The sequence below is a fragment of the Mesocricetus auratus genome, unplaced genomic scaffold, assembly GCF_017639785.1.
Source record: "Mesocricetus auratus isolate SY011 unplaced genomic scaffold, BCM_Maur_2.0 Super-Scaffold_100011, whole genome shotgun sequence".
In the NCBI taxonomy this organism is placed as follows: Eukaryota; Metazoa; Chordata; class Mammalia; order Rodentia; family Cricetidae; genus Mesocricetus; species Mesocricetus auratus.
The window spans coordinates 26,571,453-26,596,826 of NW_024429195.1; the positions used below are offsets into that span (position 1 = coordinate 26,571,453).

General features: G+C 36.6%; 1 protein-coding gene across 10 annotated transcripts in view; it reads right to left on the minus strand.

Annotated features, from left to right (window-relative positions):
• Kiaa1109 (KIAA1109 ortholog) overlaps nt 1-25,374 on the minus strand; it is a 176,273-nt gene that overhangs the window by 7,831 nt on the left and 143,068 nt on the right. For 8 of the 10 annotated variants that reach the window (XM_040754477.1, XM_040754482.1, XM_040754479.1 and 5 more), the window contains 16 exons: nt 24,703-24,904; nt 23,142-23,303; nt 22,522-22,661; nt 20,472-20,673; nt 15,911-16,111; nt 15,038-15,217; nt 14,144-14,281; nt 13,039-13,296; nt 12,053-12,203; nt 11,383-11,540; nt 11,065-11,257; nt 10,628-10,845; nt 8,554-8,805; nt 7,144-7,347; nt 5,322-5,516; nt 4,772-4,906 (listed from right to left, as the gene is read on the minus strand). In XM_040754477.1, coding sequence (XP_040610411.1) covers nt 4,772-4,906; nt 5,322-5,516; nt 7,144-7,347; nt 8,554-8,805; nt 10,628-10,845; nt 11,065-11,257; nt 11,383-11,540; nt 12,053-12,203; nt 13,039-13,296; nt 14,144-14,281; nt 15,038-15,217; nt 15,911-16,111; nt 20,472-20,673; nt 22,522-22,661; nt 23,142-23,303; nt 24,703-24,904 — 2,989 coding nt within the window. The remainder of the gene's footprint in view (nt 1-4,771; nt 4,907-5,321; nt 5,517-7,143; nt 7,348-8,553; nt 8,806-10,627; nt 10,846-11,064; nt 11,258-11,382; nt 11,541-12,052; nt 12,204-13,038; nt 13,297-14,143; nt 14,282-15,037; nt 15,218-15,910; nt 16,112-20,471; nt 20,674-22,521; nt 22,662-23,141; nt 23,304-24,702; nt 24,905-25,374) is intronic. The other 2 variants (XM_040754481.1, XM_040754478.1) reach the window with 2 other exon arrangements.

The following is a 25,374-nucleotide window of genomic DNA, read 5'->3' on the forward strand; positions in this document are numbered from 1 at the left end:
CCAGTTAAGTTAAACTCCAACCCAAGGAAGTTAACTACACTAACAAAAACATAGGCAATAGATAATCCCACTTTACAAAACGCCAGAAAAAGGGGGAAAAAAATCACACACAATACCACCATCAAAAACAAATCCAAAACAAACAAGAATCAACAATCAAAGGTCATTAATATCCCTCAATATCAATGGTCTTAACTCACCTATAAAAATACACAGGCTAACAGAATGGATATGAAGACAGAATCCATCCTTCTGCTGCATACAAGAAACACACCTCAATGTCAAAGACAGATGCTACCTAAGAAGCAAACTGGTAATAGCTATCCTCATATGTAACAAAATAGACTTCAAACTATAATTAATCAAAAGAGATGAAGGTCATTTCACAATCATCACATGAAAAATCCATCAAGATGAAGTCTCAGTTCTGAACATCTCTGCACCAAATACAAAGGCACCCATATTTGTAAAAGAAACATTACTACAACTCAAATCACATATTAAACCCCACACACTTTTAGTGGGAAACTTCAACACCCCACTCTCACCACTGGACACTTTTACCACTGGACAGGACTACAAGACACAAACTTAACAAAAAAACAAAGGAACTAACAGAAGTTATTATTCAATTGGGTTTAACAGACATCTATAGAATATTCCATCGAAACACAAAAGAACATATCTTCTCAGAGTCACATGGAACCTTCTCTAAAATCGACCACATACTTGACAATAAAGCAAACCTTAACAGATACAAAAAAAAAAATGGAATGACCCCCTGTATCTTACCAAACCAGCATGGCATAAAATTAGAATTAAGCAACAACACAAACTGCAGAAACCCTACAAACTCATGGAAATTGAACAATGCTCAATTGCATCACACCTGGGTAAAGGAAGAAATAAAGAAAGAAATCAAAGGTTTCAATGAAAATGAAGACACAACATACCCAAACCTATGGGACACTCTGAAAGCAGTGCTAAGTGCAAAGTTCATAGCACTAAGTGCCCACATGAAGAAACAGGAGAAGAGCCACACAAGAGAATTAACAGAACACTTGAAAGCTCTAGAATAAAAAGCAAACTCATCCCAGAGTAGTAGATGCCAGGAAATAATCAAATTGAGGGCTGAAATCAATAAAGTAGGAACAAAGAAAACAATACAAAGAATCAATGAGACAAAGAGTTGGTTCTTGGAGAAAATCAACAAGATAGACAAACCTTTATCCAACCTAACCAAAAGGCAGAGAGAGAACATGCAAATTTACAAAATCAGAAATGAAAAGGGGGACATAACAATGGACACTGAGGAAATCCAGAGAATCATCAGGCCATACTTTGAAAACCTGTACTCCAGAAAATTTGAAAATCTAAAGGAAATAAACAATTTTCTGGATAGATATCACTTACCAAAATTAAATCAAGAACAGATCAGCAATTTAAACAGATCTAATGAAATAGAAGCAGTCATCAAAAGTCTCCTATCCAAAAAACAAAACCAAACAAACAAAAAAACCCAGGGCCGATGGTTTCAGTGCAGAAATTTATCAGAAATTCAAAGAGCTAATACCAATACTCCTTAAGTTGTTCCACACAATAGAAGCAGAAGGATCATTGCCAAACTCTTTTTACCAGGCTACAATTACCTTGGTACCCAAGCCACACAAAGGCACAAATAAGATAGAGAACTACAGACCGATATCCCTCATGAATATTGATATAAAAATATTCAATAAAATACTGGCAAATTGAATCCAAGAACACATCAGAAAAATCATCCACCATTATAAAATAGGCTTCATTCCAGAGATGCAGGAATGGTTTAACACACAAAAATCCATCAGTGTAATCCATCACATAAACAAACTGAAAAAGAAAAACCACATGATCATCTCACTAAATGCTGAAAAAGACTTCAACAAAATTCAACATCCATTCATGATAAAGATCTTGGAGAGATCAGGGATAACAGGAACATACCTAAACACAATAAAGGCAATATATAGCAAACCGACAGCCAACATCAAGCTAAATGGAGAGAAACTCAATGCAATTGCTCTAGAATCAGGAAAAAGACAAGGTTGCCCAATCTCTCCGTATTTCTTCAATACTTAGAGCAATAAGACAACAAAAGGAGATCAAGGGGATACAAATTGGAAAGGAAGAAGTAAAACTTTCACTATTTGTAGAAGATTTGATAGTCTACATAAGTGACCCAAAGAATTCTACCAGGGAACTCCTACAGCTGATAAATACCTTCAGCAAAGTGGCAGGATACAAGATCAACTCAAAAACTCAGTAGCCCTACTATATATAGACAATAAAGGGACTGAGAAAGAAATCAGAGAAACATCATCCTTTACAATACCAAAAAAAAAACAAACAAAAAAAATCATAAAATATCTTGGGGTAACTCTAACCAAACAGGTGAAAGACCTATATGACAAGAACTTTGAGTCATTAAAAAAAGAAATTAAAGAAGCTATCAGAAAATGGAAAGATCTCCCATGCTCTTGGATAGGCAGGATTGACATAGTAAAAATGCCAATTTTACCAAAAGCAATCTACAGATTCAACACAATCCCCATCAAAATCCCAACACAATTCTTCACAGACCTTGAAAGGACAATACTCAACTTTATATGGGAAAAACAAAAAACCCAGGATAGCCAAAACAACCCTGTACAATAAAGGAACTTCTGGAGGCATCACCATTCCTGACTTCAAGCTCTATTATAGAGCTATAGTATTGAAAACAGCTTGGTACTGGCACAAAAATAGACACATAGACCAATGGAATTGAATTGAAAACCCTGATACTAACCCATATACCTATGAACACCTGATTTTTGACAAAAAAGCTAAAATTATAAAATGGAAAAAAGAAAGCATCTTCAACAAATGGTGCTGGCATAACTGGATGCTGGCATGTAGAAGACTGCAGATAGCTCGATGTCTATTGCCATGCACAAAACTTAAGTCCAAATGGATCAAAGACCTCAACATAAATCCAGATACACTGAGGGGTACCCTTGAACGAACTGTCACAGGAGATCACTTTCTGAACATAACGCCAGTAGCACAGACACTGAAATCTACAATAGATGGGACCTCCTGAAACTGAGAAATTACTGTAAGGCAAAAGACAGTCAAGAAGACAAAATGGCAGTCCATAGAATGGAAAAAGACCTTTACCAACCCCACATCTGACAGAGGGCTGATTTCTAAAATATACAAAGAACTCAAGAAGCTAGTCATCAAAATAGCAAATAATTAAATTAAAAAATGGGGTACAGAACTAAACAGAGAATTATCAATAGAGGAATCTAAAATGGCTGTAAAACATGTAAGAAATTGTTCAGCCGGGAGGTGGTGGTGCACGCCTTTAATCCCAGCAGAGGCAGGCGGATCTCTGTGAGTTCGAGGCCAGGCTGGACCGACAGTCTCCAAAACAATACAGAGAAACCCTGTCTCATAAAACCAAAAACAAAGATTCAAACCACAGCAGAACATGTACTAAAGGAAGCAAAATCTTGTTAGAAAATTGTCAAAAGAGGCACACTAGGAAGAAGGAAACAGTTGTAGAGGGTTGATATTTGGGATTATGGGAAAAATAAACACATCTGATATTTAACCTACCATAACTTCTTCATATTTCAAAAATACTCAACAGTTGTGCAATAAATACTGATTGGAACAAATGACCAGTTTTTGGAGGACATTTCTTAACATTTCAAATACCCTTACTTCATCAATAGTGATGGAGGACTACAATACATTGAACCAGTTCCATATAGGTTATTAGAGTCATTGTATGTTTCTTAATGAGTCAACATCAATGTGCCAGTAAGAAAACCAATGTTATCTAGCTAATGAAATCAAAACAGGACCAATAAGGTTTAAGTAATTTATTTATAACACTAAAATATTTTCTGCACAGATTTATTTCCTTACTAAATTTACTTTCTCTAATTCTATGCTATGCATAAAGTAATGCAGCTTTATTAGGTAGCTGTTTCTTCAATCCTTTTACTTAAATCTGTAGTGCATTTCTCACTTTGCAAAAATCATCTATAAGGCTTAACTACAGACTTTTATATTTTTAGAAACTTCTAAAAAACATGTATAAATATATATATGGTGTGTGTGTGTGTGTGTGTGTGTGTGTACTGGCAGGGGCCAGAAGAAGGTGTATAATCCCTTGGAGCAGGAGCTATATGTTGTTGTGTGCAACCTGACATGGGTGTTAGAATCCAAACTAAGGCCTTCTAGAAGAAAAGCAAGTGTTCTTAACCACTGAGCCACCTTTCCAGTCCTTATTTAAAAACAAAACAAAACAAATGAACAAACACTCTCCCAAAACTCTATAAATATAAAGAAATAACTTATGAATGCCACTGTAGGTCTATAGGTAAAGGTGCTTGCCACCAACGCTGATGACCTGAGTTTGATTTTTTACAAACCTCACAGTGGAAAGAAAACTGATTCTGGTAAGCTGTCCTCTAACAGTCATGTGTGCCATGATATACCCAACCCCTCACAAAACCAAAATAAATAAATGTAAAAAAAAATTAAAAAGTATCTAGCTGATACTCATGAAATCTGTCACACAGCATTAGTAATATTATTTTTTAATATGTGCAGCCCATAGAGGAAAAGACCCGCTCCACTCATTCTATCACAGACCTCAAAAACATTCTACATGCTAATCCAATGACACCATTTTTCCTGTAAACTGAAAAGAAGAAAGTAAAAATAAGCAACACACCCTTTTCTTTTTCTTTCAGATATGCTGACACTAGATCATGGAGAAACATGATGAGCTCAGCATCCATAGTCACACAAATGTGGTCAGTAAATTCTGTCACCACACTGCATTCCACCTTGGGTTTCAAGTTGGCATCTGCAATGATAAAGTTCTTTTAAGTAAAAAATTATACGAAATAAGGCTCCTCCCATTGAACATGTACAATGATTCATGTAAATGCACCCACTTGAAATGCAATTGTAAAGAAATGAGCAATTGCTGTATGTACATGATTTACAGACTAATGATAACCTATGAATGAGGAAGTGAGATGGCTGGACAGAAAGAGGATATAAGAGGGAAGAAACAGGAACTTGCTCTTTTTCTGCTGGGAAGCTAATGACGTAAAGATGGGTTTGACTTGCTCCTTCTTCTCTCTGATCTCTCAGCATTTTTCTCTACATATGACTCTGGGATTTTATTTAGATCAATTAAGAACTCCATTTACAGTCCAACGTTTTGTCATAATTTTCTTAGTACTGTTAAGACTAGAGAGTCTTTCTCCACATACCTTGTAATGAAGGCTCCTGTGGTTCCTGAACATGAATTGATTTAAATTCAAGCTGCATCCTTGGCAATGCAAAGATAGTCTCTGTTTCATGGTTGTAGCTAGAACCTCCCCTGAATCCACTCAACAAACTAGAATTCTTCACAGTAGTACTGTTCTCCATGTTATTAGCATCGACATTACGAAGTAAGTTTAGCTCTACACACATAAAACAGTAAGGGTTAAGTTAAACCAAAGGGCACTGTCATCACACTGCATTTACCAATAAGTAATTATCCATAGAACCTATTGACAAAAAAAACAAAAAACAAAAACTAAAAAACCTCAAATGTTTCTAAAGCTGTATTTAGATCCACATAAATAATTGTGGCCTTGGAATAATAGGTTTAGCTAAGCTGTACAAAATGTGGCTTTAAAGACACTATATTAAACTCATCGCTTTCCAAGTTGAAATAATCATATTCTTAAGAAGAAGTGTGCACGAATACATTATTGCTGTCAGAACCACAACTTTGTAATGTGAATTTTGGATAAACCCAATACCTACTAGTTTTGGTTCCTCCAGTTTTAATGTGATTATTATTCTCAATTTTAATCATGTCTGAAGTTGGATTTTGTTAAACCCAATGGTTTACATAAATTGAACACTAAATATTATCCTAACCCTGAAATTATGTAAAGTCCTTATTTTTCAGAACATATACACTATAGGTGTGAAGATTATTGATGTAGATTCACAAAGAGTTCCCTAGAACATTTTAGGTAAAAAGAGAATCTTTTCAACAATAACAAGCCAGACTTCTAATTTTCTCTCACCCTCAATTTTAATTTTTTGTTTTGTTTTATGAGAAAGGGTTTATTTTTGTAGCCCTGGATTTCCTGGAACTTGCTCTGTCCAGCAGGTTGGCCTCAAACTCACAGAGATCCACCTGCCTCTGCCTCCCAAGTGTTGGGATTAAAGGCGTGAGCCACCACTGCCAAGCCCTCTTTTATTCTTAACATATTTTACCCATCTAAAGTGTCTGCCCTCTTCCTGAAAGCTACTCAAAAATCACATGGGACAAGTAATCTTTTTCATTTAGAAAGAATATCATTTTTAAGTAAAACATTCAAATCTTCACATTTCTTAATTTAGTCAGCTTTCCAAAATAACAGAGGATTAATAAGAGTCATTTGCACATGCAAACCCAAAGAAATCACAAAAGAACCACCTGGCAATCTACCATAGAACTAGTCTAATAGATGAGTAATTAATCCAAAGCACTCTCTTTAAAAAATTATGATTTGAATATCCACGAGTTTGAGGCTAGACTGGTCCACAAAGCAAGTGTTAGGAGAGGCTTCAAAGATACACAAAGAAACCTTGTCTCAAATTCCCCCCCCCCTCCCCGGCAAAAAAAATTATGACTTGACAGGAATAATGTTACTAAAATTTTATTTCAGGTAAGGGAACCTTACATTTTTTGGCATTCTGTTAGTCAGCCATATAATAAATTTCCCAAATTTCAATATTTAGAATAACTATAAAAATTTTCCCAATAACTTCTAAAATATTTACCAAATGTTATGAAATATAATAAATTTAATTTTATTTACTTAAAACCAATTTATTTAGGATGGTTCCAATTATACCAAATGTAAGCCTATAAAATGCTGTACCACCAAACTGGTGATTCTTATATTCAACAATCATTTTATATAGCAATAGAAATAAAAAATTGTATCAAAGCATGAACACTTGACCTCTACTTATATTCTAAACAGGTGACAGAGCTCAAAATAGAAAAAAACAAACAAAATAAGCCCAACAAAAGCTAAATATAACCTTCATTCCTTGTGGCAGTGACATAGTTGAACCATTCTTTCACACTTGCTACTCCATGAGGTGGGTTTTCATGGCGACGCCTTGTTATCTTGGTTATTGTTGCCATGGGACTTTCCAGAGCACCACATGGTTTGGTAACCATGGTATTATGACCCAGATGAAAATCCAGTGTTTGAACAATATATGTAGAATGATCGCAAGAGCCTAGAGCACAAGAAAAAAATGTTTCTAAAAGTGATAAAGTGTATTTATATATAAGAAAATACCTGTGGCTTCAGAGTAATAGATTAGCTAAGCTGTATACAGATAGGGTAAGAAGGCTAAATAAATGAGAAAGCCCACAAATGGTTATTTTAGTTAACTGGATTTATCCCAGTGAGATAAAGAACATCAACATTTTGTTAAGAAACCACTGAGTGGGTCAGGAAATGGTGCACACCTGCAATACCGGTACTCAGGAAGCAGAGACAGGGGGATTATGAGGTATAGGAAAACCTGGGCTAAAGAGTAAGGCACTGTCAAGAAGTCAAACAAAAGGAAACACTAAGCAGGAAACTGCTCAAAGGAGTCATTCTTTTTAAATATTTGGTGTCCTTTTTAAAAACCCATCAAGACAAACTTGTGCTGCCCACATTATTTCTGGAGTGTGGCCTTCCAGGCTTCTATCACTTCCCTCAGGTTTTATAATGCAGTCTGTCTGACAGTCTCACCTGCCACTGTCTTCATGTTTTTACAAGGGAGATTTCCACAGACCATGCTATGCCTAGTCACAGCAGCACTAAATTTAAGTAACAGACAGCTTTAACATGTCCAGACTTTATAGATGCTGATTCACTGGCAATGAATTCACCCCCCTGATCTGTTAGGTACAGCATAATAAATGGAGCCAATTTCTCCAATAAAAACACTCAAAATGGCTGGGAAGATTGTTCAGGGTAAAAGGGCTTGCTACCAAGCCTGACAACCTGAATTTAACCCCTAAGATCCAGCTCCTCAAGTTGTTCTCTGACTTCTACATATGTAGCACAAATGTGTCCCTCTCAAAATAAATAATTGTAAACAAACAAAAGCACAAAGGAGGTTAAGGGAGATGGCTTAGTGTGAAAAGCATTTGCTAGGCAAGTACTAATGAGGTCTTGAGTTGAACCCCCAGAGCCAGTGTAAACTGTGTCTCTAATATCAGCTCCCTGAAAGTATGAGCCAGTCTCAAACAGGGTGGAGGGTGAGGACTGATACTCCTGGTTATCCTTACTTCCACAAGCACACTGTGGCATGAGGTTGCCTTTACTCATAACATACACATATACACACACACACCCAAAAAAGATCTAAGAAAGAAAAAGTTCCTAAGTTATTTATGATCAAGTCAGAAGATAGAAAAGAATAAAAGCTGGAAATGTGTCAGTTTACCATCTTCCCAGATTTTTTGAGCTTCAGTCCAAAAGGCGATATTTGGTTCTTCTAAATGGAAAAGGGCCCAGGATTTTGAACGGAAATTTGGACCATGAAAACAAGCCAAGGTCATGTGATTTCCATGTAAGCTCATGGATCCTCCAAACTGCATCCCATCTTCTGGTAATGGAATCTGAAATAAGGATATATGGCATCCCGAGACCACCTTCAACACCCCAGGCCAGTGCCGATGGTGTGCAGCGTCAAGCACTATAAGAGAGCCAAGAAACATCTGTCGTAAGTTGTCTCAAGCATCCTAAGCATGGCAAAAGGCAGGAGTGGGCACATTCTACAGCTAAGTGACTCAGAAAATGAGTGGAGACATTGGGAGATGTTAAGCAACTGTTATATATACAGTGTGAAAGGTTGTTGCATTAGGATGGCCAGAGCTTGGGAAGGTATTAACTTTCTATTGTTTATAACTCTCACAACTTGTACAACATCTGTAATGCTGAATGACTTACAAAGAGTTTCAATGGCATTTTACACAATTCCTATACAACAATGACTAAATCAACTGTCAATCAGGTCTAACTACTCTTCATAGGTAAAAAACAGAAATGAGGGGTTTTATGTTTTTCTCCTAAGAGCTTTCTATTAAAGTGAGGCCATAGGACCAGCACCATCAGCATTTGGGAGCTTAAGTCACACTATCTATTGTATCAGATTTGCTTTATTTATTTCCTTTTTCATTTTTTTGAGACAAGATTTCTCTGTGTATCTTTGGAGCCTATCCTGGACCTTGCTTTGTAGACCAGGGTGGCCCGGAACTCACAGAGATCACCTGCCTTTGCTTCCTGACTGCTTGAACTAAAGGCGTGTGCCACCACTGCCTGGCTCAGATTTGCTTTTTGAAAGAATTTGCTTGGCATGTGCAAGGCCTGAGTTTATTCCTTAGCACTGTCAAAATATATATTTTCAGGTGTTACAGATGCACATTGATATTTGAGAAATATTAATTGATCACAGAATTCAGTTTTTTTTCACCCCACTCATTCCAGTAATGTCCTTTTTGGCTGTTTATCATTCTTATCTAAGTGCTACCAAAGATCATGCTTTGTGTTTAACCGGCATGTATGTTTTTAAACGATTCTCTAAATCTGGTAACTGCTTCTCTTGACAAGGACTTTTCCAAAGAAAGTAAACCATATACTTTGTACAGCACTGCAATTTACATATGCTTGCTAACAATATTGTGTATAAGGAATATAAAGGCCTAGAGAAATATTACATCCCCAGACCATTGTAGCCATTTCATTTTGAGATGGGTCTCATAATAAGTTGTCCAAGCTGGTCTTGAACTTATGATTCTCCTGCCTCAGTTTCCCAAGTAGTTGAGATTAGAGAACTATGCCATTAGGTCCAGCAATGATTCTCAAATAATCCATCTTTGTGAGGAACAACTGGAGCTTCACACCTTCATGGCCCTCCGCCCAGAACTTTCTCCCACATTTTATCTCAGTTCTTTCAATTACTGACTCATTCCTAGTAACATATCACTTCAGGCTTCCCAATCATCTTTTCTGAAATAGCCATTTTCTCACCTTAGCCTTCTTTATATCCTCCCCTTGCTTTGTTTTAAACAATGACTTCTATCTACCTAAAATCATGTCATTTATGCATTTAATTATAGTCTCCCTCTCCTATTTGAATGTGAGGTTCATTAGGCAGGGATAGTCATTAACTTGCAACTCTTGTGTCTAGAGAAGTACCAAAGCATAAAGTTGTTGCTCTAATAAGTACAAGCTAATTTCTGAATTACTGAGTGAAAGATAATAACCTGTCTAATATCAAAGTTAACAGACAGATTCAGTTATTCTCACTCCTCAGCTCATGCCTCGATTCAGAAAAATATACTGTCACACAGCAGGTGGAGGGGTAACAGCAATATCTTCCTAAAGGGCAGCTGATGTCATTACCAGGAGCATAGTCAGTGCTGAGGGGATGTGATGGAGAGCCCACAGGTTCTTAAGTATGGCATATGAACGTGTTACTTAAGAATATGCATACGAGGAAGATAAGGAATGCTTACATTGTTCTTGTGAATTCTTCTCTACGTTGTTAGTCATTGTCTTGGGTGGAAGATAAGGAACAGGTCCCCAGGTTGACAGAGCTCGTTTGCTGGTATCAAACTGTTGTGTGAAAAATTCCTGGAGCTTCATTCCTATTTTTATCAGGTCTGGTGTGGTTGATCTTGATATCATTACTTGGAAAATATCCCACTTCAAATCTCCATGCACAAAAATCTCACTAAAGTATGAAACACAATTTGTATTATAAATGTCACAGGAGATATAAATAATACAAGAATAATTATCCTCTCTGCCCAGCCTTTTCATTTGTATTAGTTGTACAATATAAAATCAATCTGTAGAAAAAAAAATGAACTACTCCTCCCATCCCTGAATGTTAAAAAAATGTTAAGGGCAGTCACATAAACTTTTCAGAAGGGGGTATCCTAGTAAATACCTTTTATCAGTTATGCTTGAATCCAGGGTGTTATATAGGTTTACTTTCCATTCATCCTGAAGCTTAAGATCAGCATTGCTGAAGATACCCATGAGGATACTTGAACCCATGTAATCAACCCGAGATTCAGTAGAACCCATGGTAATCTGTATTTTGTGGCTGGGTTGCTGATTTGGATGTTCAGAAATATGAGCTAAATAAAAACAACAATTACTTTTCATAGAAATATTAAAAGGAAAACTTACCAAATTCAACTTTCTAAAACTTTTTCCCCCAATATAATGTTTAAGGATAAGTTAGTGTAAAATTTCAACATACCAACCATCTCCAAAGCATTGACATCGATGGTCCCACCAACTACTCCTCCTTTGGAATCTAACTGTGACCTTCCTAGACCGACAGACATGCTAATCTCTCGATCACGGTTACTTCCTACAGAAAGCCGGCCTTGACTTTTCAAACCACTAGTTGTCCAACTAAAAAAGAAGAAAAAGGTTGTTAGGTTAAGTTGTCATGAATTAAAAACAGTACTTAAATCAGAATATTAAGTAGAAGATCCAATTTGACAATGAAATATTTATTCCTTTTTGTTGTTGAAGCTGGTTTTGAGCACCGAAACTCAACTGATCCTCTTATCTAAGCCTTCTGCGTGCTTGAATGAATGGTATACATTCACTATAGCCAGTTCAACCCAGAACTTAACTAAGAACTATGTGGTAGATGTTTGAATATTAAAACTAATGATTGTTTCTAGCTAGAAAATTACCCTATTTTCTTATAAGTTTCCTTTGGGAATATGTTTTATATTGTTTATATCACAGTGTCCTCAATTAAGCTATTTTCAGAATACAAAGTTTACAAAATTTTACCTACTATATTCGCTGCCTCAAAGATTTCCACATTTAAAAGGGCTAACACTGCTTCATAACATTATAAGAAAAAGTAAACATTTTATTAAATATATTTTCTTTGTATCTAAATAGCTTACGTTGTATTTCCCATGACATTACTCATATTCATTTGAACATTTAGTTGTTTCAGGTTGATAGCGAAAACAACAAGTGTCTCCCACGGAGTCCCTTGCTGGCTTGCTGCTTTGTTTGATTTGTTAACAGGAGTTGATGTTTTTGAAATTGAGTCTAAAGGCAGAAAAAAAAAAAAGGTATATTTATTCACACAAATCAAAACTTATTACAAAGCAAAACCCACTAGTTTCTATACTCCAAAAGGTAAACATGAGCCTCTTGCACCAGACCAAATGTTTAATAGTTATCATATTGCTTCTAAAATAGGTGAGATGAGGGGAATTTTGGTGTGTATGTGACATACTACAAAGATATTTCATCACTTAGGATTTTCTTATAAAAGAGAAAACTCAAAAGCATTTCAGTCAAATAGAAGACTCAAAGGTAGGGACCATTCTGAAATTCAGGCATTGGCTGGGTACCTGGCATTTATCTAATGGACTCAATGTGTAAAGCAAGTACTAGCTTTGCTCATTATACTTCATTCTTGGTTATGCAAAGAACTATATCATTCACTTTGATATATTTAGGCACAAGTACAAGGACAACACCAGCATGCAAGAGTTGGTAAAACATTGACTAAATAATGAACAACTGTACTGATATAAAGATTCATTTCTTTGAATGGAGCCTTCTTCTGGTACATTCACAACATTATTGGAATGTTTTTAAAAACATCTGTCTTTATGGAGGACACTGACTATATGGCAACTCCTTACTTCCTATCGCTTTATGAAGCAAATAGACATCCACAGTGCTCTTCTGCAGGCAGTACTTTGAAGTGTTTGGTACTTACTGTTTTTATGTTGCTGTTTTCTTTCCCTCTCTCTCTGACTTACAAAAACCTCAAGAACTCATCTCTAGCAATTGGGATAGAAACCTGGGAGTGATTAAGACTTTTGTCTTAGGCACACTGGAGGGCTACTTGTAACAAAAAGAGCAGTGTTACCTCTTCGAGGAACTGAAGAGTCTGACACACTCCTTGATCTTATGGAAGCTGGGGACTTGAGGCTCTGTGCTGCTGTCCCTGGTGACATGGTACTGTTGCTCATGTGCTCATTGAACACGCTGGGTGACTGAGGCATATGAGTGAAAGAGGCTGACTGACTTGGTTGATCCCAGGCCCTGCAGTATGCTTTCCTCGATGACTCAGGAGAAAGGTGCTGGTTCACCCCTTCAATAGAATCAGGAGTCCCTGGACCAGACGCTGGTACAACAGTAGAAAAGAAAACAAAAGTCACAGGTAAGAACATTAAGTGATAGAAGTCCTTTCACTCAGACACCATTTCTAACTACACTGCATATTCCTTCCACTTCTGCATTTTGCAATTGTATTGCAAAGAAAAATTCAGGCCGGCGGTGGTGGCGCACGCCTTTAATCCCAGCACTCGGGAGGCAGAGGCAGGCAGATCTCTGTGAGTTCAGGGCCAGGCTGGACCGACAGCCTCCAAAACAATACAGAGAAACCCTGTCTCATAAAAACCTAAAAAAAAAAAAAAAAAAAAATTCAGTATTTTATTTAATTATGGCAGAAAATGAATGAGAAGGGGAAACATATTGTGGTACCATTACAGGTGAGAAAACAGACCCACTCATGAGATTTTTTTTTTTACATTTTCTACTGTACCAGTCAACTGTATTCTTCACTTCCACAACCTTTTCAGCTCAAAACAACAACATATAAGATCAAGAAAGAGACAGAGGCAAAATGGTAGTATGTCTCCAATGTTTTCATTTTTCCATGTTTTAAGTATCTATGATTAACTTGGATAGTTAAGTGTATGCATATTTGTACTTCCAAATTTATAAGGATTACAGAAAAAATTACTACAGAATAAAATGTCTGCTAGGAGGTAATCTTCAAAAGAGTAAGGCATTTATTTGTTTGGAATGCCCAGTGCTTGCCTTTAGAGGGACTCAGTAGACATTCTTTAGAACAAATGAATGAATTAACACAGTATATCAAACTAAGTAAAAAAAAATGTGTTATCATTTATGAATCTTGTTTACTTTAATCCTAATTAAAAGAAACCTAATTACAATAACAAGCTTACTTGGCAAATTTACAGTTTGGTCTCCAAGGAATAGGCGCCTCGCAATACTTCTTCTATACCAGGCTCTTGGAAATGCCAGGATTTCACTGAGTCGGCGCATATCATACTTAAACGAAGCAGACCCTATATCACAAACAGCTGATGGAGAAATAAAGTTAGAGCTTAGAACAGACTTCCAGAACTTTTAACACTTTACACTGTAGTTAACAAACATGGTATTACACATACTATTCTAATCCATAAAATACCAGAATGCATTGTATCTAATGAGTGACTTTATATATTTTTTCAAGTTACAGAAACAGGGCATTGAAAGATCATCAGCAGCTTTGTGTATTTTTCTTGGAGAGATGGCAAGTTAGGGCTCTGCCACAGTTATCAGAGATGTTGTAGAAATTAGATATATGGCAAGCTTTTCTCTTAACACAGGCCTCCTCTGGAATATGGAAAATAAAGCAATAGTATGAGCTAGGATATGAACTTGCACAAAGAGAACTGCAAACCAAATAGCTGTGTGGAAGGGAGTACTTATTTCCCCTTTTGTCCCAGAGCCGAAACTTTGACATGAAAAGCACCCTATGGCCACCTTCAGGGTTCTCTTCTGGCACCATTCTTCTTCTGCCTCTTTCATCTTCTGTTCCTCCTCCACAGCTTCTTTAGACTGACTGGTCGATGAATTCCAAGGCACAGTGTCTGAGCCCACACTCCCAGACTTGGTGGCCAGCTGACCCACTGATAGGATTATAGCCATTCTCACTTTAGCTTGTTTTATAGTTATGTAAGTTGATTATTTACCACCCCCCTTTAATCTAAGCTTAAAGCCAACTTAAAACCAAAAGCCATTGTTTAATTCTTTACAATAATATTCTAATTAAAAACTATAAAATAGAATACCAGATATATTGATTAACGTAGTGTCCATTTTGCTTGTAGGCTTGCTCACAGACTGACTTTCAAAAAATGAGGCACCTCCTGAGCGCCTTATTCGAGACAAGCTCACTTTTACAAACTCAAGGTTTATACTTAATGAGTCTTTTCGACCAGTGACTGAAGTAGGTTCTTCATCTACATTTCCTAAGAAGAAAACCAAAGTAAGAAAAATGTCCATATGCATGCATATGCACAAAGAGGTGGTGTATGCAGACAATTAGTTAATGAAAATCATCCAGTATACTGTAACATGTCACCAACCAAAAGCAGTTAAATTAGGGAAAATTTAGAAAATCTAATGAGCATTTGATTTGCATTCTTCACAGCAGTTTAGGTAGGTTGAAGCCTGTATACAAGAGTAGCAATTTTGACAAGCTCACTACAACAAAAAAAAAAGCTAGGATTTACTTGTATAAATGTAAGAAATATTCACTAATGAGGCATGAATTTTAAAACGCAGATTTCATTTTACTAAATGATAGCTTTGTGATTTCACTTAAAATTACCAAGCATCACCTGCATACTTTAAAATTTTACTTTTAACAAACTAAAATTTTATGCAAAGTAATTTGATAATGTATTTAAATATGTAATAAAAGAAAACTCTTGTATCTTCAGATACTATGTTATATATATCACTTAACAAGCATTCTTAAGTTTTAAATCCTTGTAAAATCAGTTTATCTGAATGTTTCATATTTTTACTTATAAAATAGGGATAAAATTTATGAAAAGGGAAAAATATAATCTTTTGATATTGGCATATAGCTCTTATTTAAAGTCCAAGAAAAGAAAGCTTTGAAAAATGTAACAAAAGCCACTAACAAACACATATACCTAGTCCTCCTGATGCAGATGAGAGACCTGAAACGGTGGACTTCTGCTTCCCTGCACCATAGGGGTGAAACACATACAGGGAAAAGTCAGACATGCATGCAGTGAAGCTCAGGCCAGACGAACTGCTGCTGGAGCCAGTCAGATCTGACTGACTGCTGCTGTGTCGACTTCGGCCAAGTGGACTGCCTAATCCCGATGAGCCTGTAAATAGAAGATAACCCAACATCATCAGTCACAAGGACGTCTACACACACCGACATGCTCTCAAAAGTCAAACGAGGTTATTTGAGTAAAATTTTAAGTTCAAGATGACTGCACAATTCTCCTCAAAGTATTCCATGCAATAGAAGCAGAAGGGTCTTTGCCAAACTCTTTTTACAAGGCTTCAATAACATTAATACCCAAGACACAACTAAGAAAGAGAACTTCAGACCAATATCCCTCATGAACATTGATGCAAAAATACTCAATAAAATAATGGCAAATCGGATCCAAGAACACATCAGAAAGCTCATCCACCATGATCAAGTAGGCTTCATTTCAGGGATGCAGGGATGGTTCAACATACGAGAATCCATCAATGAGATCCACCATATAAACAAACTGAGAAACAAAAATCACATGATCATCTCACGAGATGCTGAAAAAGCCTTTGATAAAATCCAACACCCCTTCATGATAAAGGTCTTGGAGAGATCCGGGACAACAGGTACATACCTAAACATCATAAAAGCTATATACAGCAAACCAACAGCCAACATCAAACTAAATGGAGAGAAACTCAAGGCAATTCCTTTAAGATCAGGAACAAGGCAAGGCTGTCCCCTCTCCCCATATCTCTTCAATATTGTACTGGAAGTTCTATCTAGAGCAATAAGACAACAAAAGGAGATCAAGGGGATACAAATTAGAAAGGAAGAGGTCAAACTTTCACTATTTGCACATGATATGATAGTTTACATAAGTGACCCAAAATACTCTACCAGGGAACTCTTGCAGCTGATAAACACCTTCAGCAACATGTCAGGATACAAGATCAATTCAAGAAAATCAGTATCCCTACTATATACAGATGATAAAAGGGCTAAGAAAGAAATCAGAGAAATATCACCCTTTACAATTGCCACAAACAACATAAAATACCTGGGGTTAATGGTAACCAAACAAGTGAAAGACCTGTGTCACAAGAACTTTGAGTCTTTAAAGAAAGAAATTAATGAAGACACCAGGAAATGGAAAGATCTCCCATGCTCTTGGATAGGTAGGATCAATGTAGTAAAAATGGCCATCCTGCAAAGAGCAATCTACAGATTCAATGTAATCCCCATCAAACTCCCAGCACAATTCTTCACAGACCTTGAAAGAACAATTCTCAACTTTATATGGAAAAACAAAAAAACCCCAGGATAGCCAAGACAACACAGCTCAACAAAGCAATGTCTGGAGGCATCACTATCCCTGACTTCAAGCTCTATTATAAAGCTATAGTCCTGAAAACAGCTTGGTATTGGCACAAATATAGACAGGCAGACCAATGGAATTGAATTGAAAACCCTGAGATTAATCCACAAACCTATGAACAGCTCATTTTTGACAAATAAATTAAAATTATACAAGGGAAAATAGCATCTTCAACAAATGGTGCTGGCATAAGTGGATTTCGGCATGTAGAAGACTGCAGATAGATCCATGTCTATCGTCATGCACAAAACTTAAGTCTAAATGGATCAAAGACCTCAATATAAATCCAGCCACACTGAACCTCTTAGAAGAGAAAGTGGGAGGTACCCTTGAACGAATTGGTACAGGAGACTGCTTCCTGAACATAACACCAAGTAGCACAAACACTGAGATCGACAATTAATAAATGGGACCTCCTTAAACCTGGAAGCTTCTGTAAGGCAAAGGACACAGTCAGCAAGACAAAAAGGCAGCCCACAGATTGGGAAAAGATATTCACTAACCCAACATCTGACAGAGGGCTGATGTCCAAAATTTACAAAGAACTCAAGAAGCAAGTCTCCAAAACACCAAAGGATCCAATTAAAAAGTGAGGTACAGAACTAAATAGAGAATTCTCAATTGAGGATATAAAATAGCTGAGAGACACTTAGGAAAGTGCTCAACATCCTTAGCCATTAGGGAAATGCAAATCAAAACAACTCTGAGATATCATTTCACTCCTGTCAGAATGGCTAAAATCAAAAACACCAACGACAATTTATGCTGGTGAGGATGTGGAGAAAGGGGAACAATCCTACACTGATTGTGGGAGTGTCGACTTATACAGCCACTTTGGAAATCAGTATGGAGATTCTTCAGGAAAATGGAAGTCTATCATAAGATCCAGCCATTCCATTCTTAGGCATATACCCAAAAGATGCCCATTCATACAACAAGGAGGTCTGTTCCACTATGTTCATAGCAGCATTATATGTAATAGCTAGATCCTGGAAACAACCAAATGCCCCACAACTGAAGAGTGGATAGAGAAAATGTGGCACATTTACACAATGGAATACTACTCAGCGGAAAAAAAAAACAATGGAATCTTGAAATTTGCAGGCAAATGGATGGCACTAGAGGAAACCATCCTGAGTGAGGTAGTAACCCAGATACAAAAAGACAAACAAGGTATGTACTCACTCATACATGTATTTTGGATATGGATCAGGGGAGTGTCGGCCTACAATCCCAGTGCCAATGAGTCTGGGAAACACGGAGGTTCCCAAGAGAGATGCATGATACCCCAGAGAAGCGGAATGAGGCAAGATCTCCTGAGCACATTGGGAACATCGGTGGAGGGGAGAGGGAACCAAAAAAAAAGAGAGGGGCATAAGAGGAGGGGCGAAGAAGGCATGAGGGAGCAGGAAGGTTGAGTCGAGGTAAGATTAGAGGAGAGCATGATGAGAGATACTATAATAGATGGAGTCATTATCGGCTTGAGGAGAGAGCTGACACTAGTGAGATCTCCAGAGATCTACAAGGATAACACCAACTGGCAAAGTAAACAATAGTGGAGAGACTACACTAATAATCCCTCCTTGATGGTAAGGTTGGTGACTATCCTATATGCCATCCTAGAACCTTCATCCAGGGACTGATGGAAGGAGAGACAGATCCCCACAGCTAAACACTGAACTGAACTCCTGGAACCTAGTGACAGAAATGGAGGAGTGATGAGCAAAGGGGTGAAGACCATGATGATGAAACCCACAAAGACAGCTGATCAGATAAGGGGGAGCTCTTGAATCCCAGACTGATGGCTGATTGGCCAACTGGGGACTGTTCCAGACTCCATGAATGTAGTGTCAGTGAGGAGGCCACAGAAATCACTGGGGCCTTGGGTAGTAGATCAGTGTTTATCATGGTTTATGAATGAGCTTTGGGAGCCCATTCCAAATAGAGGGATGCTCTCTCAGCCTGGACACATGGGGATGGGCCCAGATCCTACCCAGGATGAAATTACAGACTTTAAGGAGGGTCTCACCCTCCCTGGAGAATGATGTGGTGATTGGGTGGGGGGCTGGGGGCCTGGTGGAAGGACAAGGGAGGAGGGGTAGGAGAGGGAGCTGGGACTGACATGTGAAACATTCATGTTTCTAATTTAAATAAAAACATATTGAGAGAAAACAAACAAACAAACAAACAAAAAAACAGGACTTGAGTGATTCCTTCCAATCTGAAGTATGATTTTCTTTCAACAGCATTCATGCTTCTCTTAAAACTGGAGTTTAGAATTTCATTCACATATTTTGCTTTAATAAGTTCAACCTTGGCCCTTTTAGCATTTTAGACCAAACAATTCTTTTTAGAAAAAAGTTTTCAGATTGGCAGGTTGTTTGCACAGTGTTTCTGGCTTCCCCCCAAGTTTCCAGTTAACAGTCTCTCAGCTGTGAAATACCAATACTGGAAGGCACCTGCTGTCCTTGGTTAAGAATCACTATTTTAATGACATTTCAATTCTATTGTCAACTCAAACTAGCCAATATTGCTATTGTTTATATTTGTATTTCTATATGAATTATGGGCAAAGAGCTTTTAGTAAGGAAGAGGAATTACCTCACTAAGAAATCCTCAACTGTACTTTAAAATAAAACCTTTCATGAAACAAATGAGATAGACAACAAAATTTACCATTTAAAAATACAAATGCTACTTGGTTAAATGATAAGAACATATCTTCATAAAAGCATATTTCTTATGTTCCATTTACAAACTCCATTGTTCCTAAAATGTAAGATCCAACAGGACACAAAACATTCAAAAGCACATGGATATATAAATTGCTATTATTCTTAACATAGTGCTTCTAATAGCATTCAAACTGAAACTATAATGCTAATTACTGCTAAGCTAAAAATATCTATTGAAGGGGACTCATTCTACTAAATGCATGAAATGTACTTAAATTTTTGTCTACTATAGATTTTTTTCCTACAAATGTCACAATTCTCTAACATTCTGCTTTCCTAAATCTATTTAAAATAGAGATGAACAATTGTTAAAATTTAAAAAATAGTACTTGGCTTTGTATAAGGCAACTTTATGTTTCTTATACCTGGTATCCCAGCTTTGCTTGCAGAGGTTTTTGTTCCACTCTGAGGAGCATTACCACCAGGGGATAAGGTCTCTGCAGGGTATGCAGTCCCCAAAGTGTCTAGTTCTCCTCGGTTTGAAGAAAACACCAGGTCCAGAGATGGTAACTTCAGCATGCATTCTACTCTTGATACTGGCAAACAGCTAAATTTGATTTGTGAAGGCTAAAGAATAGAAAGCAGGAGAAAAAAAGATTTCTAGGAACTGCATGGTTAAAACAATTTCATATTGGATTCTAAAAGTTATACATAATTTCCATTTTAACATACAGATAATCATTTGACATTTAAAAGCAATTAAATTTAATACCACAACTTATAAAAACAGAAGTACGGAGTATAAACCAAAATGTATTAACAGAATGGTACAAATTTTACGAAGCTAAACATTTAAGGCACAGAGGCTCATTCTAATCCCAACTCTCAGGGGTCTGGGGAAGGAGGCCAACCTGGAGTACATGCTATCCTGGGCTACAGAGTTGAGATTTGTTTAAAACAAGCTAAGGATTTGAAGATTCACTGACATTTGGATAATTCAGAACCTTAAACATATTTATGCCCACATTATTGTTTTTACAAATCAAATCTTGGTTGTTGTTTTTTTGTTGTTTGTTTGTTTGGTTGGTTGGTTTTGGTTTTTTGAGACGGGCTGGCCTTGAACTCACAGAACTCTCCTGCTTCTGCCTCCCACACGCCCACTAATCAAATCTTTTAAAGGAAGTAATCTCATATTAAAATACTGAAAACACTCTTATGTTAATAACAAAGAGTTTTACACACCTTTATGTACTTAGTATATCTTATTCAGATCTTTAACAAAACACAGTATCAAACTAGAGATACTTTGGTCAAACAGTTACTGCAGGAAGTCCCTGCAACAGATGACACCAGTACTTCCTTATCCTTAGAGACTGATTTAAAAATTTTACCTAATGGTAAACTGAACTTGAAGTTTGGATACAAGCATCTTTCTAATCCTCTTTAATAGATTAAATCAAAGGATAATATATATTCCTAAAGGTGTATTGATTCGATTGCATTAAAGAGTATTTTAGCCGGGTGTTGGTAGCGCACGCCTTTAATCCTAGCACTTGGGAGGCAGAGGCAGGTGGATCTCTGTAAGTTCGAGACCAGCCTGGTCTACAAGAGCTAGTTCCAGGACAGCCTCCAAAGCCACAGAGAAACCCTGTCTGGAAAAACAAAAAACAAAACAAAAAAGAATATTTTAAAACCATGTAGCTTTCAGACAAACTCCATAAAAGGTATACTGTGTCTTAATTATACTGTAAATCTGTTGAGAAAGAAGTATAACGGTGAGAGCTAAGAGTATCACAGTAATAAAGAGATGAAATGCTTTCAAAAGGTTTATTCTTGCATATTTTAATCTTGTTTCATAGAATATTGATATTCAAAAATGGAAAACTCCTGATCTATGAAACTGCTCAGAATAGTAAATATATACACACAGATTTACAATACTTCTCAGGACTTCGCAAACTAGCTATTGTAGACTTATCAAACATTCATGAAACTGTGACTCAGAATAATTTGAAGGAAAATAATATTGAATTTCAAATAGAATATTTTGGTAGCATGAATATTAAAAACTCAGAGACAAACACTGGGGTTCAAGCTAAAGACCAGAAAGGCAAAGCAGCCAAGCCACCAGAAGGCTTTTACCTCTCCCAAGGCTGTCTGTCCTGTCCTCAATGTGGCTGGAGACTAATTGCCAAGACTGAATGCCAGCTATGAGACGCTGCTCCTGTCTTATATACCTCTCTAGTGCTGTTTCTCTTTTAATACTGATTCACTCTCATGTAGCCCTGGGTGGCCTTGAACTCACAGAGATCCATCTGCCTCTGTCTCCTGAGTCGTGGGATTAAAGTGTGTGCTACCACTGCCTGACCTCTATGGCTTTGGCTAGCTTTGCATTCTGATCTCCAGGCAAACTTTATTATATCATAAACAATATATCACCACATATTTTCTTTATGAAGAAATGACACACGTCACCTGAACTCGGACATAAACCACAACATCTACAGGGAAGGAAGAGTAAGCAGACGCTGAAGACGACACTAGGGATGTTGTTGATTCTTCCATAGGATCTGGGATTTCAAAATGTGCCATATCTTCATCTTGTGAACTGACTGCTGTTAAGATATTTAATTTCAAGTTTTATATCATAACAAGGGCAAACCACTGGAAGTTCCCTATCTCTAACTAGTATTGACATAAGACATACCAACACTAGAAAGTTGCTTTGAATTCTGTTTGTTTACATATCCTTACCTACTCAAATCTCACATTTCCCAAAATTAAATTCTCCCACACCATACAATATACACAGAAAACAGCACTATGTCTTACCTACAAAGAGACTCCAGTGCAAGAAACACATTAACATAAGACCCATAATCATTAGTGTTGTCACTATCTAGTTGTGTCCTTGAATAAAAATCATAAAGCCTCACTACAGTTTGGGTTCTCCATTTGCAAAGTGAGATAACCTCTCTGGTTCTACTGCAATTTATAATTTATTTTATAATGAAATATGTAACAGCATGTAATATAACTGAGAAATTTTACAAAACAAAACCTAAAATTAGAACGCACATAAGGAGAATACTTACCTGTGTAATTCCTTTCAATTGGTGTAATTGGGATGGTTTCCAGAGCCTTTTCCAGAAAGTCTAACAGACAAGGGCTAATAACCATTTCTTCTGGTAATGACTGAAGTGCTACCCAGGCATATAGCTTGGCTGTTTTTACTCCTCCACTTCCTTTTCCTTTGGCTAGAATGTCAATAAATGTGAGGTACATTGAATGAAATTCAATAAAATGTCCCAATAAAACATGGGAAGTTAATGAGAGATTGGAATTGTATAACAGTTTAACTAAGTGAAATACTTTACCTAAGACTACATAAGAAAACAATAAAAATAGGCTGATAGAAATGATACATTAATGTTAGACTACAAATATCATTTATGATTTATAATACTATATTTATTCTTACTTGTGCTAGGTTACACATTATGTTTCAAATTTTCAACTTTATACTTTTGTTAGGTTTCTGGCTGGTGTTAGTTCATTTGTTTACTTAAAAAGATAGCAAATCTTGACTAATTTGAATTAGTGAAAAGCGGAGGAAAAGTATCAGCTTTTGATTTCTCATGCTTAGTATATGCACACTGACAATACTTCTCTACATAGGGTGACATGTCTCATTCTTCCTAATAAAGTATTTCTGCTTCATAAAAATGTATAAAAATACCTAACGAAGTGTTAGCTAACTTTGTCTTTAATACCCAATTTGAACATTAGTTGTATAAGTATAAGAAAATGTCCCAAATCTACATATAAGCCCTAACTTTCTCCATTTTTAGAATGGAATACCAGTATTTGCCTCATTCCCAATGGATCTAGCTATGCCTTGTATATTGAAAAGTTGGTAGGCAGTAGGCATTATCATCATGAATCTTTACTGACTACTTTAAAGGGTTTATATATCATATGGAATTCCCAAATGAAACTTTTAAATAGTGACTGCCAGCTCTAACAATCCTTATGTTAGAAATTCTATATGCATGTGTAAAGTACCACCCAACCCATGAGGGTATCACAACCGGAATGGGTGTATTTTTTTGACATTAGTTAACATTCCTTGAGTGGAATGATCAAAAGAAAAGCTGGCTGAACCTGCAATGTTTAATAGCTTAGCTTTAAAAAGTTACAGACTAGGACAGGATGGAAAATCTTTCTACTCTAGTCAAGTATTCAGGTGACCTAGTCAGCACCTTGGCTTTATCAAGCCAAACTTCTCTTTTTTTATTCTTCTTTTTTCACCAATAGGGCACTTTAATAAGTTTTGGGAAACTGTTGTGTCATAACAGTGTATTCATATGTAAAAATTTGATCCCTAGCTAACCATAGCTCCCAAATGTAAACCACATGAACTACCCCTTGGTAAATATACATTGTTCTAAATGTGTAGTTTATTTATTAAGATTATTCTAATGTAATAAAAATTTAAGAGTAGTTGGTTTGTACTTCCACAGATGGATTTTATATAGTCATTACTGACAAGTCTATGTCCTTTCTTAAATATAGGAATTAAAAAGTCTCAACAGAGCAAACCGAGTAACCAAAAATTAAGAAAAATGTGACAAAATACAGTACAGTCTCAAATACCTGAAGGAATAGGTGGGGGTTGGGGAGGAAGTAAGGTGTTAGTCTTGCTCTGGACAGTGCAAGGTAAAGGAGGAGAAGAAGGAGATGCTGCGTTATCTTTCATACCATACAACTTGGACTCTTTGGAGAGTGTTCTAGGCAAGGACGATCCTCTGGAAGCATTAGGTGATTCAGTCTTTAATGTCTTAGAATTGTAATGCAACTGTATTGAAAAATTCAAAATAAATATTTTGTAGATGAGAAAACAAAGTATAGAAGATATAGTTCAGAGAACACTGATTCAGGAGCCTAAAGACTTAGCTCCAGCTTCGTAAGCTAGCTTTGGAAACTAATTGGCGTTCTCATTTTTTAAATCCAGACCATCTTTTAAGTTCATTTGAGCTTAACAGTCTAAGATTCAATACTTTTAGAAATTAAAAAATATTTTTAATGAAATTATACTAGGTAAGATTTAACAAGTCTACTATTTATATCAGCATCACTTCTTTCTGCCAACCTCTCACAGAAAAAGATATATGAGCAAAAAGGTAAGCCACAACTTAGAAATTATTATGTTCAGACTATGACTACATTAAGTAAGCCAGAAAGTTTCATTTTTTTAAATAAAATAAGCAAAAGAAAAATATATATAGTAGAAAATAGGCACTGCTACTAACAGTTTAGTCTCTATTA